Source organism: Amphibalanus amphitrite, unplaced genomic scaffold (assembly GCF_019059575.1).
Source record: "Amphibalanus amphitrite isolate SeventyFive unplaced genomic scaffold, NRLGWU_Aamphi_draft 000430F_arrow, whole genome shotgun sequence".
NCBI lineage: Eukaryota > Metazoa > Arthropoda > Thecostraca > Balanomorpha > Balanidae > Amphibalanus > Amphibalanus amphitrite.
Genome location: NW_024881924.1, coordinates 483,009 through 497,279, shown reverse-complemented (window position 1 = coordinate 497,279; position 14,271 = coordinate 483,009). Strand labels below are relative to the sequence as shown.

The 14,271-nt window shown below is 46.2% G+C and overlaps 1 protein-coding gene across 3 annotated transcripts in view; it reads left to right on the top strand.

Moving 5' to 3' along the window:
- LOC122391302 (arginine kinase Scy p 2.0101) overlaps positions 1–13,541 on the top strand; it is a 46,866-nt gene extending 33,325 nt beyond the window's left edge. For all 3 annotated transcript variants that reach the window (XM_043385098.1, XM_043385099.1, XM_043385097.1), the window contains exons 3-4: positions 2,619–2,755; positions 12,593–13,541. In XM_043385098.1, coding sequence (XP_043241033.1) covers positions 2,619–2,755; positions 12,593–13,357 — 902 coding nt within the window. In that variant the 3' untranslated portion in view covers positions 13,358–13,541. The remainder of the gene's footprint in view (positions 1–2,618; positions 2,756–12,592) is intronic.
- The last annotated feature ends 730 nt before the right edge of the window (positions 13,542–14,271 follow it).

The window sequence follows — 14,271 nt, the reverse complement described above, 5'->3', positions numbered from 1 at the left end:
TTCAAACGTTCAAACATGTGATTTGATGTTGCTCCCATACATAAGGGTGGGTGTCAAGCTCACCTGAAGGTCAGGTCAGGTCATTGACCTTTGGTGACCTCGGGTGACCTCGGTTCACTTTTTCGAGTTTTTTCATGTTCTAGGCTAGTTTTTTAGCTGAATTCGAATTTAGCAGCCATTTGAACATTTACGAAGTAGTTTTGGTGCCTTCGTAACATGTTACGAAGCTGTCAGAGGCGGTTGACACGTAATACGAATACCCGTTACAACCCCTACCGGTTGACCTGACCTGACCTGACCCGACCTGGTCTAAATTCTTAAAACATCATCTCTGATCAAAACTAACACTATATTCGTGATCAGCACCCCGGAAAACCACATAGCAGCCACACTTTACGACTTTCTAACAGGTCCCGATTTTCCCGGTTTTCGGGTCATTGACCTGACCTGGAAGGTCACCAGATGACCTAGGACCTTAAAATTGGGTATCATCGGCTTCCTCTCGTGACGGGGAACACGCTCGTTTTTTCCGTGAAGCTCTAGGTTGATCAGGGGCCAAACGCGAGGGGGGGGGGGGTCGTGCCGCCGAAGGACGCAATGGCCTGTGCCGGCGAGGGTTAAAATTGGGTATCATCGGCTTCCTCTCGTCACGGGTAACACGCTTGTTTTTTTCCGCGAAGCTCTAGCTCGATCAGGAGCGAAACGGCAAGGGAGGTGCAACGCCCCCCCCCCCCCTCCTATACGTTTGCGGCTGGAAAAACACCAATACAGGGGATGGTTAAAGGCCGGCATCAGGTCTTCAGAATCCAGTGCGGGGCCCTCAGAGGCTAATATGGGCCTTTACAGGCCAGCATGGGGCCTCAGAGGTCAGTGTGGGACCCTCAAAGACCGGCATGGGCCAGCAGGGTAGCGCACTACAAGGCGAAGGATGTATTACAAGTAGATTAAGGTCAATAAAAGACGTATTTAGATCAAGAGGACGCGCCAAGAGTAAGCTGACCATGCCTCCTAAAAAGAGGCAGCGAGCATCACCTACCTATTCGTTTTCTGGTTCAAGGAGCAATCATAGTAAGTTTAACTCTGCACATTTAATTTTAAAAATTTAAATGTATGTAGACTAGAGATGTCAATCGGATACCAACTTTTTGGTATACCGATACCAAACCGATACCAACTTGGTATTTGGTATTTTGATCCTAATGTTGTTGGTATTTTGTTGGTATTACGAATCCGGCTAATGTATAAGAGGATACGAATTCGGTAATAAGTTGGTATTTCCCTCATGTTCCCAAGTTGGTTTGGTTTCGGTATTTTTCATGGTTTTGGTTGACATTTGGTTTGGTATCGGTATCCTGATTTTCCGTTATTGACATCACTAATGTAGACAATAGGCATACCTTTAAGGTGAAATACACACGAAATACCATATCACACACGACAAACGTTAAACTATAAATGGCACAGTTGGTTGACTGTGAAAGTGACATAGGCCTAAAGGGACTGTCCCACAAGTTCTGAGTTGAGATAGCCAAGTTGGCGGCCAGGTTCAGAAACCACTATAATCCTGGTCGCAATATCCTCAGTTTCGTGGTGTTAAAGAAATCCGTTCCCTTCATTTGAAAAGTGGGCCTTCGCTAAGGCCCTATCTCTTAACTATTAACGGCCATTTGATGACGTCATCAGCCGTTCACGCGTTCGACCTGCTTTACGAATAAGTTGAAATCGGCGCCGGGGAAATCTTGTTACTTGTTATTGTATGAGCCGCGTCATATTTGAGAGCAAATACCTATATTTGCTGCCAAATTTCCTCCACATTGACATGAAGTAAATCCTTCATTACGTCACGGATCCGATCTAAATGACGTCACGATGAAATATAAAAGTCGCAATATCTCAAAAAGTATACAATGAAAACGCGTAAAAACTTGCAGAATTCGTCACAATATCATGAGTAACATTTCCGAATCCTAAATGGTACTTTTTTGAAGGTGGGATAGTCCCTTTAACCCCCCCCCCCAGTCGCAGGTGAAAATGGTTGCACCCCAACACAAGTGACTGGATCTGCCCTTGGGCAGGGGAGCGGCGAAAAATTTTGCCCACCCAGTGAAAAATCCTGAGAGGAGGCCCTGCTACTTTTGGGTGGATCTTGAGTTGTGCGGCTAACAGCGAAGGTACATTGACAATGCTAAGACCAAAATGACAAGATTTTCCAGAGCAATGACGACTTGCCTTTGAAGTATGAAGACTTGCCTTTGAAATAAAAACTACGAAGCACTACCTAGTCATGCTTGTTAACCCCAACAAATGTATTTAATTTAATTTCAAAGTTCTTTTTTTCTTTCCTTCAAACCTTCGGTCCGGCGATGCTAGGTATTGCATTGCCACTTCGTATATAGGAGCGACTGTGATTGCCTAGCAAGGTCCAGCAACGTTGTTGCACGCCCTGTGCAGTGCACCGGCACATACTCGGCCTTGCCGTGGCCCCGGTCGGTGAGAGGGTGGCTGGACTCTGTGGTGCTCGGGCGTGCTCGGACCGCTCGCCGCCGCCCGCCGCCGGGGTGCTCGGGCGTGCTCGGATCGCTCGCTGACGCCCGCCCCGCCGGGGTGCTCGCCCACAGGTGTGGAGAATCTCGACTCCGGTGTGGGCGTGTACGCGCCAGACGCAGAGGCGTACACGCTGTTCGCCGATCTGTTCGACCCCATTATCGAGGACTACCACGCCGGCTTCAAGAAGACCGACAAACACCCCAACAAGGTCCGTGTCCACCCATATGCCGTGCATCCAGATCAATGACAGTTCCTGCATTTAAAAAGTTTAAGAAAAAAAAGCTTTAGATTCAAAAAATTTGCTTGCCGGAGCCCTTGCTGTATGTAAGACATATCATATAGCCATAATTAGTTCAGCAGGTTAACTCAATTCATGTATTTTATTTATTGCCTTTGTCCGGGTGGGGGCGTTTTTGGCCACGCCTACCTTGGCCACGTTTTGTGCGTAAAAAAAACTGCAGCGCACAGTGTCGCAACCTTGGCTTTGCTTATAATACGACAATTCTGCATTGTGTGTCAAATTTGTTTACCTCAGGTCATATAAGGACAGGCCATCAGAGGCCTGTTTCACTAAAAACTTGTGATTGCAAGTGTTTGAACTTCACCATTCATAAGTATTTTTGCAAACTATGTAAAATCGGTTTTCACTAAACTTCACCACCAGCGACACCTCCGATAAAAGAGTTTGCAAATAAACTTGTAAACAGTAAAATTGTTTTAAGTCAAAAACTATTACATGTTACAGATATTGCTTCTTTTAATCAAATTATGTCTAGTATTCATGTAAAAAAATGAATAATTAAATTATAAATAATGATGCTGTTGCAAAATGATATGAATGATAGTTCACAATATCCTATTATTGAAAGAAAATACCAGGGTATAATATAATAATATAATAATATAATAATAATAATACCAGGGAACAACGAAAATAACACGCATAACATTTGACAGCAGAAGGCTGTTGAATGCAATTATGGCGCGCAAATGACAAAACATGACGATTTTTAAATATTGCTCTTAGCTGGTTCGTAGGGATTGTTCTAAGTAAAAAAACAGCATATAATGACTCAGCATAACATATTTGTTTAAAATAATTGATGACTTTGCATTATTGCGCAAAAAGTAACAAAATTCCAAACGTAAGGGCCACTGGAATTTCGGGTTTGTAAGTACAACGTTTTTTTTTAAGTTTTTGGTCTTCGTGAAACAGAAAGTTTGCGATTTCGATGTTTCTTACAACCTTTTTTCATGTAAAAAAGTTGGTAAATTGTAAACTCAAAATTCATGCTCGGAGGTTTCATATGAAATCCATATTTCACATGTTGGTAATTATTTATTTTAAACTGAAGTTTTTTCTCTGTAATTACAAAGTTTATTTGTTAGCGAAACAGGCCTCTGGTTAAGTTAAGTGACAATACCTCTACAAAAAATTGTGCTCCTGTCATTCTTACAGTTGATATCCAAGACCTACTGTTAACGCCAGACGCTTTGAGACCCTAATTTTTCGCGATTATTTTTAAATGCGTGGAATAATTTCAACCATATTTAGGAAATAGCGGTTTCAAGACCTGCCGAAACTTTTTCTTCAAATACATTTTGTTGTCACTTAAATATTTGTGGCACTTGTCATTGACTCGTAATGTTAACTGTTTTTCCATCCTAGATAGAGGCTTTCATACGTCATATGACATTAGGCTCCGCCCACGACTGCAGCATTGACCCGTGCCCATCAGCGACCTCTGTACAAACGACACCCCTGCCATCTGTAAAGGACTATGAATTTCGCTGACGTTTCACGTGCAATTGCAATTTTTGCTTGTCTGCGGACCCCTTTTCCTAAAAATGTCATATTGGGGTAAATTGGCCGCCCCATACGGGGCGAATTGGCCGCCCAGCGACTCCGTTGATTTTTTGCCTAGTCTGCGAGCGACGCGCTGCGCTGGCTAAGTTCTGCCGCTGAGGATGGTAATGCGGCGCAGTCTAAATGCAAGGGACAACCTAGCCAAGGTGTCCGCTGATTGGCTTACGGCACCCGGCGGCAGATGGTAAATCCGGGACGTCACATCGACCTCCACCAGGTCACAGGTGGCGCCGATTTTTCGTCGTGCCTAAGACGCCACAGCTTCACGCGGAAGAACATCCTTAATTAAAGGGAGATAATGACCTTTTTCCACAAAATCTGAGTTAGGACCATTTTCTGACAAACCACAACAAGTTATAATGTAAATTAAAACCATTTTGCTCAATTCGGTACCTTGCCGCAAATATCTCAACTTGAAGTCACGTTAGCGGGGAGCGCTGAAAATGACCGTTGAATAAGTACTTACATCACTTTTTGGTACTTGCATGTAATTTTGTAAAATGAGCGTATTCCTTACATTTGATCTTCATCACATCTAGTTAGTTAACCCGCGAGTTGCTGGGGGGGGGCGTTAAACGCCCCCACTTTTTTCGCCGGGCCATAGCATAAAAACGGCGCGCCGCAGGCGCGCCATATTTTGGGTACCTGTAGGGAATTGATTGAAGTTTATTGTGACAAAGTTTCAAAAAAATCGGTCGGAAAATTTTTGAGATATCGAGGTTTTAGTGACGTCATGATTTCTGACTTTTCGACCAAAAACGGCATATGTTCAAAAAATCATATAAAATCACAGAATAGACATACAGACATGCCGTAAACGCCATTAGACTGCCAATACCATGATCAATCAAATGGCTATCTTCGATTATTGATTATCGTTCCGCATTTTCCAAAATCTTGAGCTGAATCTTGGCAATTTTTCGTGACTTCTTCACGACCATGATACATGAATTTCTTAAATTGAACTTTTTGAGCCAAACACGTACACATATGATAAAATGAATATCACCATCGTGTTCTACGCCCCAAATTACCTATAAAACATGTGTCACATGCTGCGAATATCAGTTTTGATTTTCGGGGATATGTGCCTACCCGGTTGACCTGACCTTGACCCTGACCTATGCTTGACTGATCCCTATATGAAGCTGACACTCTTGTAGGCCTTATAAGATGGATTGTGCACCGTTTTGACAGAGTTTATGGCGAGAGGCGCCCATTGCGAAGTCCTGAAGTCCATGCTACTGAAAGCCCGATTTCAGGTGTTTGACCTGACCTTGACCCGACCTGTGACCTCAAAATTCAACTTTAAAGTACTCATCTGAAGCGTCTCGTCGCGCTCTTTCGTTTGCCGCCTCGTGCGTTTCGCTGCGCCTATTGGTTCTCGAGTTATCGGCTGGGGGCGTTTAACGCCCCCCCCCAGCAAACGGTGGGTGGCGAAATACCCCAGCAACTGCCGGGTTAATGGTCGTCTATAGTGCCTTCAAAAGATATTCATGGTTTGGGGGTGGTTTATGTCTAAATTTACGCAACTACTCGTATTTTTCCTGTTCACCATCTGACGCCATATGCTGCTATTTTAGTAGCAACGACTCAATTTTGAATCGGTCCCGCCGACTGCACAATAAAAGAAGATAGATACAACACTTTTGCGGCATCACTGAAAAACTTATGCAGTACTGTTATCAAAATTCTCATAACACCGTTCCACAAACCTGAAGTCTTTTTGAAATAAATATGCTTGTATTTTTCGCTTCAGGCTCTGACGCCAAAATAATGAATTTCGTAGTCGCAATCGCAAGATTTGGCTGCGTTTCTGGCGCATGCCGTTCATTTGTGGCGCAAAATAATACTTGGAAACAAAGAAGAGTAGGCACTATGTACCCCCGAATTAGAATCTAATTACCTAATTCTAAACCGAATTAACTCTAATTCAAATTAGAATCCTTACAACCAAGCAACGACAAGGCGATAACATAAGCAAAAACCCAAGCGTCGCTGTTTGAAACAAAAGCGCCATATACTGCGACTTTTTTATAGAGAAGGACAACGCATTTCGGTGGGTGTTATATACAAGTACTGCAAGTAGGTACTGCTTCTTTTTTGCAAAAATAAAAACCTCTTTCACATACGAAAATGTGCTAGGAAATTTTCATATTTTATAAAAACTGCAGTAGAAATAGTATAGATGTCGAGTAATTTTTATTTAAGAAAAAAGAAAGCTCATTATCTCCCTTTAAGGATTCGAAGCGGCCGGGATATCGCCGCTCAACCGGGATACCTTCGACGACGAAGACTTTGCGCCGACGGCGGTCTTCGTACCGGTCGTCGCCCCAGAGACGGCAGATCAGCACGCCGCGGCCCCGGCCGTGCTCCAGCCGCCAGCCTCGGCCGTGCTCCAGCCGCCAGCCTCGGCCGTGCTCCAGCCGCCAGCCTCGGCCGTGCTCCAGCCGCCTGCCGGGGCCGTGCTCCAGCTGCCTGCCGCGGCCGTGCTCCAGCTGCCTGCCGCTTGTCGGAAGCCGAGTCCATCCGACCACTTCCGGACCGCAGCTGCGCATCAACGTTCGAAAAGCCGGTCGGAAGAAAGGGCGTTCTAAAATCTTGACTAGCAGCCCGGAGCGGACGGCTTTGGAGGACGAGCAACAGGCACATGGCGAGGAGCAAAAAGCGGGGTCCACAAGCTGGACCGTCGAACCATCCTGGTCGAACCATCGAACGTCGGCAGCTGGACCGTCGAAGAAACAGCAAAAGTCAAAAACAGTGAAGCGCAGTGATGACTGGACATGTGTCCATGCCGTCGGACCGTCTTTTACAGTGGATGTGTTTAAGTGCTGGGTCGAAGACGGGGCCTGCTGGAATCGTTTTGATTCCATGTTTACGACAGAATTTGAAATAAACAAACAACTCGTGCACAAAAGACTTTTTTTGCAGGGCGATTGCCGTCTAAAGCAATCTACGATTTGGCAGCCATTACGGTTGGCTGTTGTTATCACTGGGCACTTACTGCTCAACTCATGAGTCGTAAGCTCGTAAATCAAATGTGGCTCCTCACTTGCACTGATTCAAATGAATCAAGTGTAAGCCTAGTCCTTTGGAAAATTAAGGATTTTAGGCGAATCAAAGATGAGTCACGATGTTCATCATTTGTGTCAGCATTGGGGCATCTGGATCGTCACATCAGTCATGCGTCGACGAGTCAATCCAGAATTCATGAGTTAAGCACAATCTTGGGCGTCAATATTTCAGGTTGTCTCAGCTCTGTAATGGGTATATCTCTGAATCACATGCCCGGCCAAATGACCCCACTCCCCCGGCCAAATGACCCCACTCCCCCGGCCAAATGACCCCGGTACCGGGGTCATTTGGCCGCCGTGCAGTCTTTGAAAAAACGTTTAATTACTACCGAAACGAGATGTCCCGGCATGATGCAAGTAATAGGCCGGAACAACAATTGAACGCCCCACACCCCTCCATGGAGAAATCGACCAAACGCGCACTGGTTTTCTCAAAATATCGTTTTTACAAAAGAGCGGCCAAATCGCCCCGTTCTCCCCTATATGGGACCAAGAGGCCCATCAATCATCAATCTTTTACTCACACATGCTTCGAACAAACGTTAACGATTCCTAACAAATACGATTTTCGATGTAGGATATATGTTTGGTGAAATACGAGCGAGCCTTATGATGTGAAGCGAAGGCAATTAGCTAATTATTGCGCTGGTCGATAGGTGCATAGCGATGTACAAATCAGGAGCTACTTGATGACATTCGACATCCCATTATCGCATAATCTACAACGCCATAGGCTTTAAATACGGGTGAATATTTCCTAACCCTATGTCAGTTATATGCCATCTGCCCGTCATTTGCAGCTGGGGCATTCCACGATAGATCGTACCACTTTTTCCAATTTGACACCCTCATCTCTCGGAATTTGACGAGAATTGGTCTCAGGGGTAATCAGGGGCTCTGAATCCACCTGTAACAATTTCAGACTTATCAGATAAGTATTTTTTGAATTATGGTGTATAACATTTTTTGGATCTTGCTTTGCAGCGCTAAGTTCGGCGGGCTGTAACTCTAAGACGGATTATTCAAATGCCAAATGTTATATAACATTTAACTTGCAATGAAACAGAGATTAATATTTATTTTTGAAATTTCGAAAAATACGCTATTTTTGATATATGACAGATCGAGTTTTCTTTCATTTGTATTTTTTGGACTTTGGGACCAATTTTTTTTGAATTTTTATTGCTTTAAAAAAAATATTTGGCTCATTGTTAAGCAGTATGCAAAAAATTAGGAAGGTGTTCTTTCTATAAATGTATTTATTTTACGTCACGATAACGGTTTCGAATAGTGATTTCGGGAGGGGAGCTTACAGATGGCGTGGTAAAGCTGCCTAGTGACATCATGGGTCACTGAAATTTCAATTGAAGTCTGAGTCATCTGAAAAAAGTGAAAAGAGGGTTCATCCAACCTTCTTTCCTATAAGCGCGAGGGTGAAAAAGACTGTTTGGTTCTGACATTGTTTTGGACGCCAATGACCATAGCTGTCCGAGATGAAAGTTACAGGACGCATACATGGTGTCCTCCAGAGGTCTCACAACTTGAATATCTGGGGATTTTTTAAGGTTACATGAGGTCAGGTCGGTCACGTGACATCACTGTTAAAAATCAATGGGGAAATATAAAAACTGTTATTTTGGCGCCGAAAATGATCTAAAACTATCTCACGACATGGTATCGTGATTTCATGCACTCCTTGCAAAGTTCAATGCTTCACTTTTGCATTAACCTTACGTGACGTCATTTATGACGTCACTAGGGTCGTACGAGTTTTTCGTCAATAACTCCCGATCAAATGGAGCTAGAGAGTCGGGAAAGCCACCAATGGACTTGGGAAGACCTTCCGAATCGAATGATATGCCATATGATACCCTTTGCCCAGCTTCGTGACCTGAGGGGCTCTGACCTGACCTTGACCCGAGGTCAACTACTTAAGTTGACCTCACCCTAGCAAAAAGTATACCATTCGATGCACCTGAGCTAGGCGAACACAATGATGCCAAAATCGCGGCTCTGCGGCCATTTTTTGCGAAGTTATTTACTAAAAACCGAACCCGTAACTTCAGTCACTTGACCTGACCTCAGACGCTACCGGTTAACCTGAAACCTTAAAATCGGGTACCAATCGCTGCGACTTGTAACGGCACACACGCTCGTTTTTTCCGCGAGGCTCTAGCTCTATTAGAAGCGAAACGGCGTGCTGGGGTCGTATCAACCCCTCCGAAACCCATTTTGTTTGCGGGAAAATGAGGAACTAATAGAAAGAACACCTTTCTAATTTTTTGCATGTCGATTTGCAATGACATGAAGTTTATTTGGAAAAAATAAAAATGTGAAAAATTTTTGTCCCAAAAGTCATTAGAGGCAAATGAAAAAAGCTTAAAGGTAGTGTACCAGCTTTCCTGGACCGTATGGAGTTAATGGCCCAGATAAGGAGAACCGGATTTTTATAACTTATCCATACCTTCAAAACTCATGGAAACGTCTTAAATTCTTCAAATTTTGAGTACCCCAGTGCGAAATTCGCCCCGACGGGTTGTCGGTCGTACCCCAACCACATTTCACACCACTATGAACAATAAATGCACACACTGAAATCGCTATTACCGATAGGCTCATCCAATCAAGTTTCGAATTACCCGTTCATCATCATCTCCTGCGGTTTCGAACACGCCTGTTAGGTGGTGCGGTAGACCGCGCCCAAAGCCAGGGCCCCGGTAACGTGAGGTAGCCGAGTCGGGGCAGCGTGCGCTGACCCAAGCCGGGGCCGCGCGTCCTCCCGGTGTCATGTGATAGCCCGCGGGGCTGCCCGGGGATGCGGTAGACCGCGCCCAAAGCCGCGGCCCCGGCTTGGGTCAGCGCACGCTGCCCCGACTCGGCTACCTCACGTTACCGGAGCCCTAGCTTTGGGCGCGGTCTACCGCAGGTGGCTTCTGCTCATACTTTGTGGCACGGTGGTGGTGCGTCGGGCCGCGCGCTCTGACTTCGGCCAAGAAAAATGCGTCAGCTGATCATTGTCATTTCTGCCACTTTCATGTGGTGAGATGGGGTCATAACTTTAGAGACGGCTGTTTCATATCAATTGTTTTACATAAAATAATATTTCAAACCATAAATTAATGCTCGACAGCCAAAATAAAGAAACAATACCAGTACAGGCCATATAATGTACAATGTACAATGTACAATACCATACAATGTCTGCTTTTTTGGCTCGGCGGGTTTCGGGCGGGGTCGACGCTTAATGTTATAGAGCCCTATTAGAACATTAGATGTCCCAAATTTCAACTTTCTATTTTGATTTTTGACCCCGAAATTGTAAAAAAATAGCTCCAACATGCATAGGGCATGGTGACGTCATGAGCATTTTCGTGAATTAGAGGCACTTCTGAACATCGCATGTGAAAACAAATGGCACTACTAGATTCCTGGAACAAAGTTCGACTAGAAAAGTGCATTTTGATGTCAAAAATAAAAAGTTGAAAATTTGACCTTTTTTCTTAGCCCTCGTTTAGTTAGTATGGTATAAACGATTTTTTATGCTTTCAATGCACACTTATCACCAGCACAGTGAATTGGGGTCACATATAACCATTACCATCGGATTCGGTGTGAAAAAATAAGCCATAAAACATGTGTCGCACGCCCATGTAGTAGAAAGTGAAAACCGTGACCTTTCGTGACCTAACCTGACCTTGACCCGTACTTAGTATGACCCCTACACGCACATGGTACCTTCACTAGGTCTTTGAGGTCATTTGTGGTGAGTTTCGAGCAGCAGCTATCGATTCCGCTGTCCGTAAGCCTTATCATGCAAAACCCCAGAAATTGACCTTTGACCTGACCTTGACCCGAAAGTTGACCTCAATCCTAAAATTTTAAGAGTGATTTTGGAAGGTCTCGTAGAGACCTTTCGAACGCCGCCTCGCGGGGCTCGATGCGACCATTGGTTCTCGAGATAACAGGGGGGGGTCGGATCCGACCCCCCCCCCAGGCTGTCGTGGGTACGGAAATAGCCCAGGCAATGCTGGGTTAAAGGTCAGGTCACCAGAGGTCATCAAAGGTTTAATTTAGTCCATTGCAGTAATTTTGGAAACTGCCACCGCCTAAATCGGGAACCAATACAGCTACAGCGCCGCGGAAAAGCGCATTCGATAGCTCTTTTACAGACCTTTCTTGATAATGCTCTCAGATCTGACATCAGGTCAACGGTTTAGTCTCCAGAGGACAACAACTGTAAAAATAGCCGTTTACCCGAACAATGTTTTTCGGCAATAACTTTTGACTCAAGGGAGTCACGACGTTACTTTTGGCAGCATCGTGTTCCTCTCGTCGACACACGTCGAATGAACTATTCGTTGACCTTGAAAGGTCATTTTTTATTTGACCTTAGGTCAAGGTCATGGCCTGCCCGGAAAGGGTCATGCTGCATATCAGTTGATCCGTATCGTCGAGCTGAACACATCTGACGTGTTTTCACCGCTCTAGCACGTCTCTATCAAAAGTTATGGCCACAAAACTGCTGGTGACCGTTCACGACCTGAGATGATCTCAGGGGCATACAAAGGGGTCACAGGTGCAGTTTTCCGATTCAGTGTGCTATGTTAACGTATGCACCGATGTTTGAGAGCGTTTTGAACGACACTCGTCCAAAAGAGGCACATTTCAATTTTCTCCCATTGACTTCTGGTCAATTGACGTGACCTGGTGACCTGACCTTGAAGACCCGGGTCTGAGATTTTCACATGTGCGGAAATGATGTATGAACAGGTGCGCCGCCGTTTTTGAGATATTCGCAAAAAGCCTGACGGGGGGCCGTAAACTCCCCCCCCCCCAGTACAGCGCGGGTTACGCCATGTAAATGTATGGGTCCTTTTCACCGTGCAAGGGCCCTTTTCACCATGGGCTCCTTTCACAATGCATGGGCCCTTTTCACCCTAGTACCCCACAGTCAAAAATTCGTGGCGCCGCCCCTGGTGGGAGGGTCCCTTTAAACAATGTTGAATGCTGACTTAACTGGTGGAGAGGTGTCGGCTGACCGTTACGGGTGACGGTATGTACATGGTGACCGATGGCACTAATTCACGGCATCACCGTATTTCAGGACTTTGGCGATGTCAACTCGGTGGGCAACGTGGACCCGGAGGGCCAGTTCGTCATCTCTACGCGCGTGCGGTGCGGCCGCTCCATGGAGGGCTACCCGTTCAACCCGTGCCTGACGGAGGCCCAGTACAAGGAGATGGAGGAGAAGGTCTCCTCCACGCTCAGCGGTCTGGAAGGCGAGCTGAAGGGCACCTTCTACCCGCTGACCGGCATGGCCAAGGATGTGCAGCAGAAGCTCATCGACGACCACTTCCTCTTCAAGGAGGGTGACCGCTTCCTGCAGGCGGCCAACGCGTGCCGCTTCTGGCCCACCGGCCGCGGCATCTACCACAACAACGACAAGACCTTCCTGGTCTGGTGCAACGAGGAGGACCACCTGCGCATCATCAGCATGCAGATGGGCGGCGACCTGGGCCAGGTGTACCGGCGGCTGGTCAACGCTGCCACCGACATCGAGAAGCGCATCCCGTTCTCGCACCATGGCCGGCTGGGCTTCCTGACCTTCTGCCCGACCAACCTGGGCACCACCATCCGCGCCTCGGTGCACATCAAACTCCCCAAGCTGGCCGCCGACAAGAAGAAGCTGGAGGAAGTGGCGGCCAAGTACAGTCTGCAGGTGCGCGGCACGCGCGGTGAGCATACCGAGGCCGAGGGCGGCATCTACGACATCTCCAACAAGCGCCGCATGGGCCTGACCGAGTACGAGGCCGTCAAGGAGATGCACGACGGCATCCTGGAGCTGATCAAGATCGAGAAGTCGCTGTAAGAGGTTGGGCGTGGCTGCCACGCTAGCGGGCTGCTGCGATACCTATACCAAAACGGCAGCGACCGCCATCAGCGCCCAGCACCTAGCAGAGATCGCACATCGACTTAAACCAGGTCTCCACTTCTCATGGGTGCAAACATGTGTCCACACTAGCTGGACGTGTAAATATATTGCAGTCGTCGAAGGCACCTGTTTTGACTGTTCTGTAGTATTTTAAGCAGCGCTTATGGACGAAAACACAGGGTGTCCCACAATAATGTACCACGTTGTAAATGGCAATAGTTTCATGGATAATTGAGATATCTCGAAGCAAACGGCATTTAACCCGCGCGGGGCTGGGGTCTCCAGCCGAACGCGCGGGGCTGGGGGGGGGGGTAAATTTTACCCCCCCCTGTTATCTCCCGAACTAATGGTCCGATTTGGAAAATTCAAACGCCAATCGAAAGCTCTCATCACGAACTACTAAAAACATGTACTTAATTTAAAGTTTGAGGTCAAGGTCAAGGTCAGGTCAAGGGTACAAATTGCAAGTTTCTACAGTATCGGCCTTGCACCGTAGTTGCCGAAGAATGGAGTCATGGACTGAGACTGATCGCTCAAAACGTGTTCTTAGGCTACCAAGACAATATTCGTTGCATACGATATCATTCAGAGGTCAAGGTCAAGGTCAGGTCAGGTCAGGTCAGGTCACCAAAAAACAAAATATAGAAAAGGGCATGTGCGACACATGTTTTATGGGTCATTTTACTCATAGAATTCAATAGGCACACTCAATAAGTGATATGGACCACCTCTGGATGAATTTCAGGTCGAGGTCAGGTCAAGGTCAGGTCAAGTGAGGTCAAATTTTGAAGTTGGTTGTTAAGGCCTAAAAAGGTGTCTATCTGATGCAGTTTTTCACGGCGAATCGAATG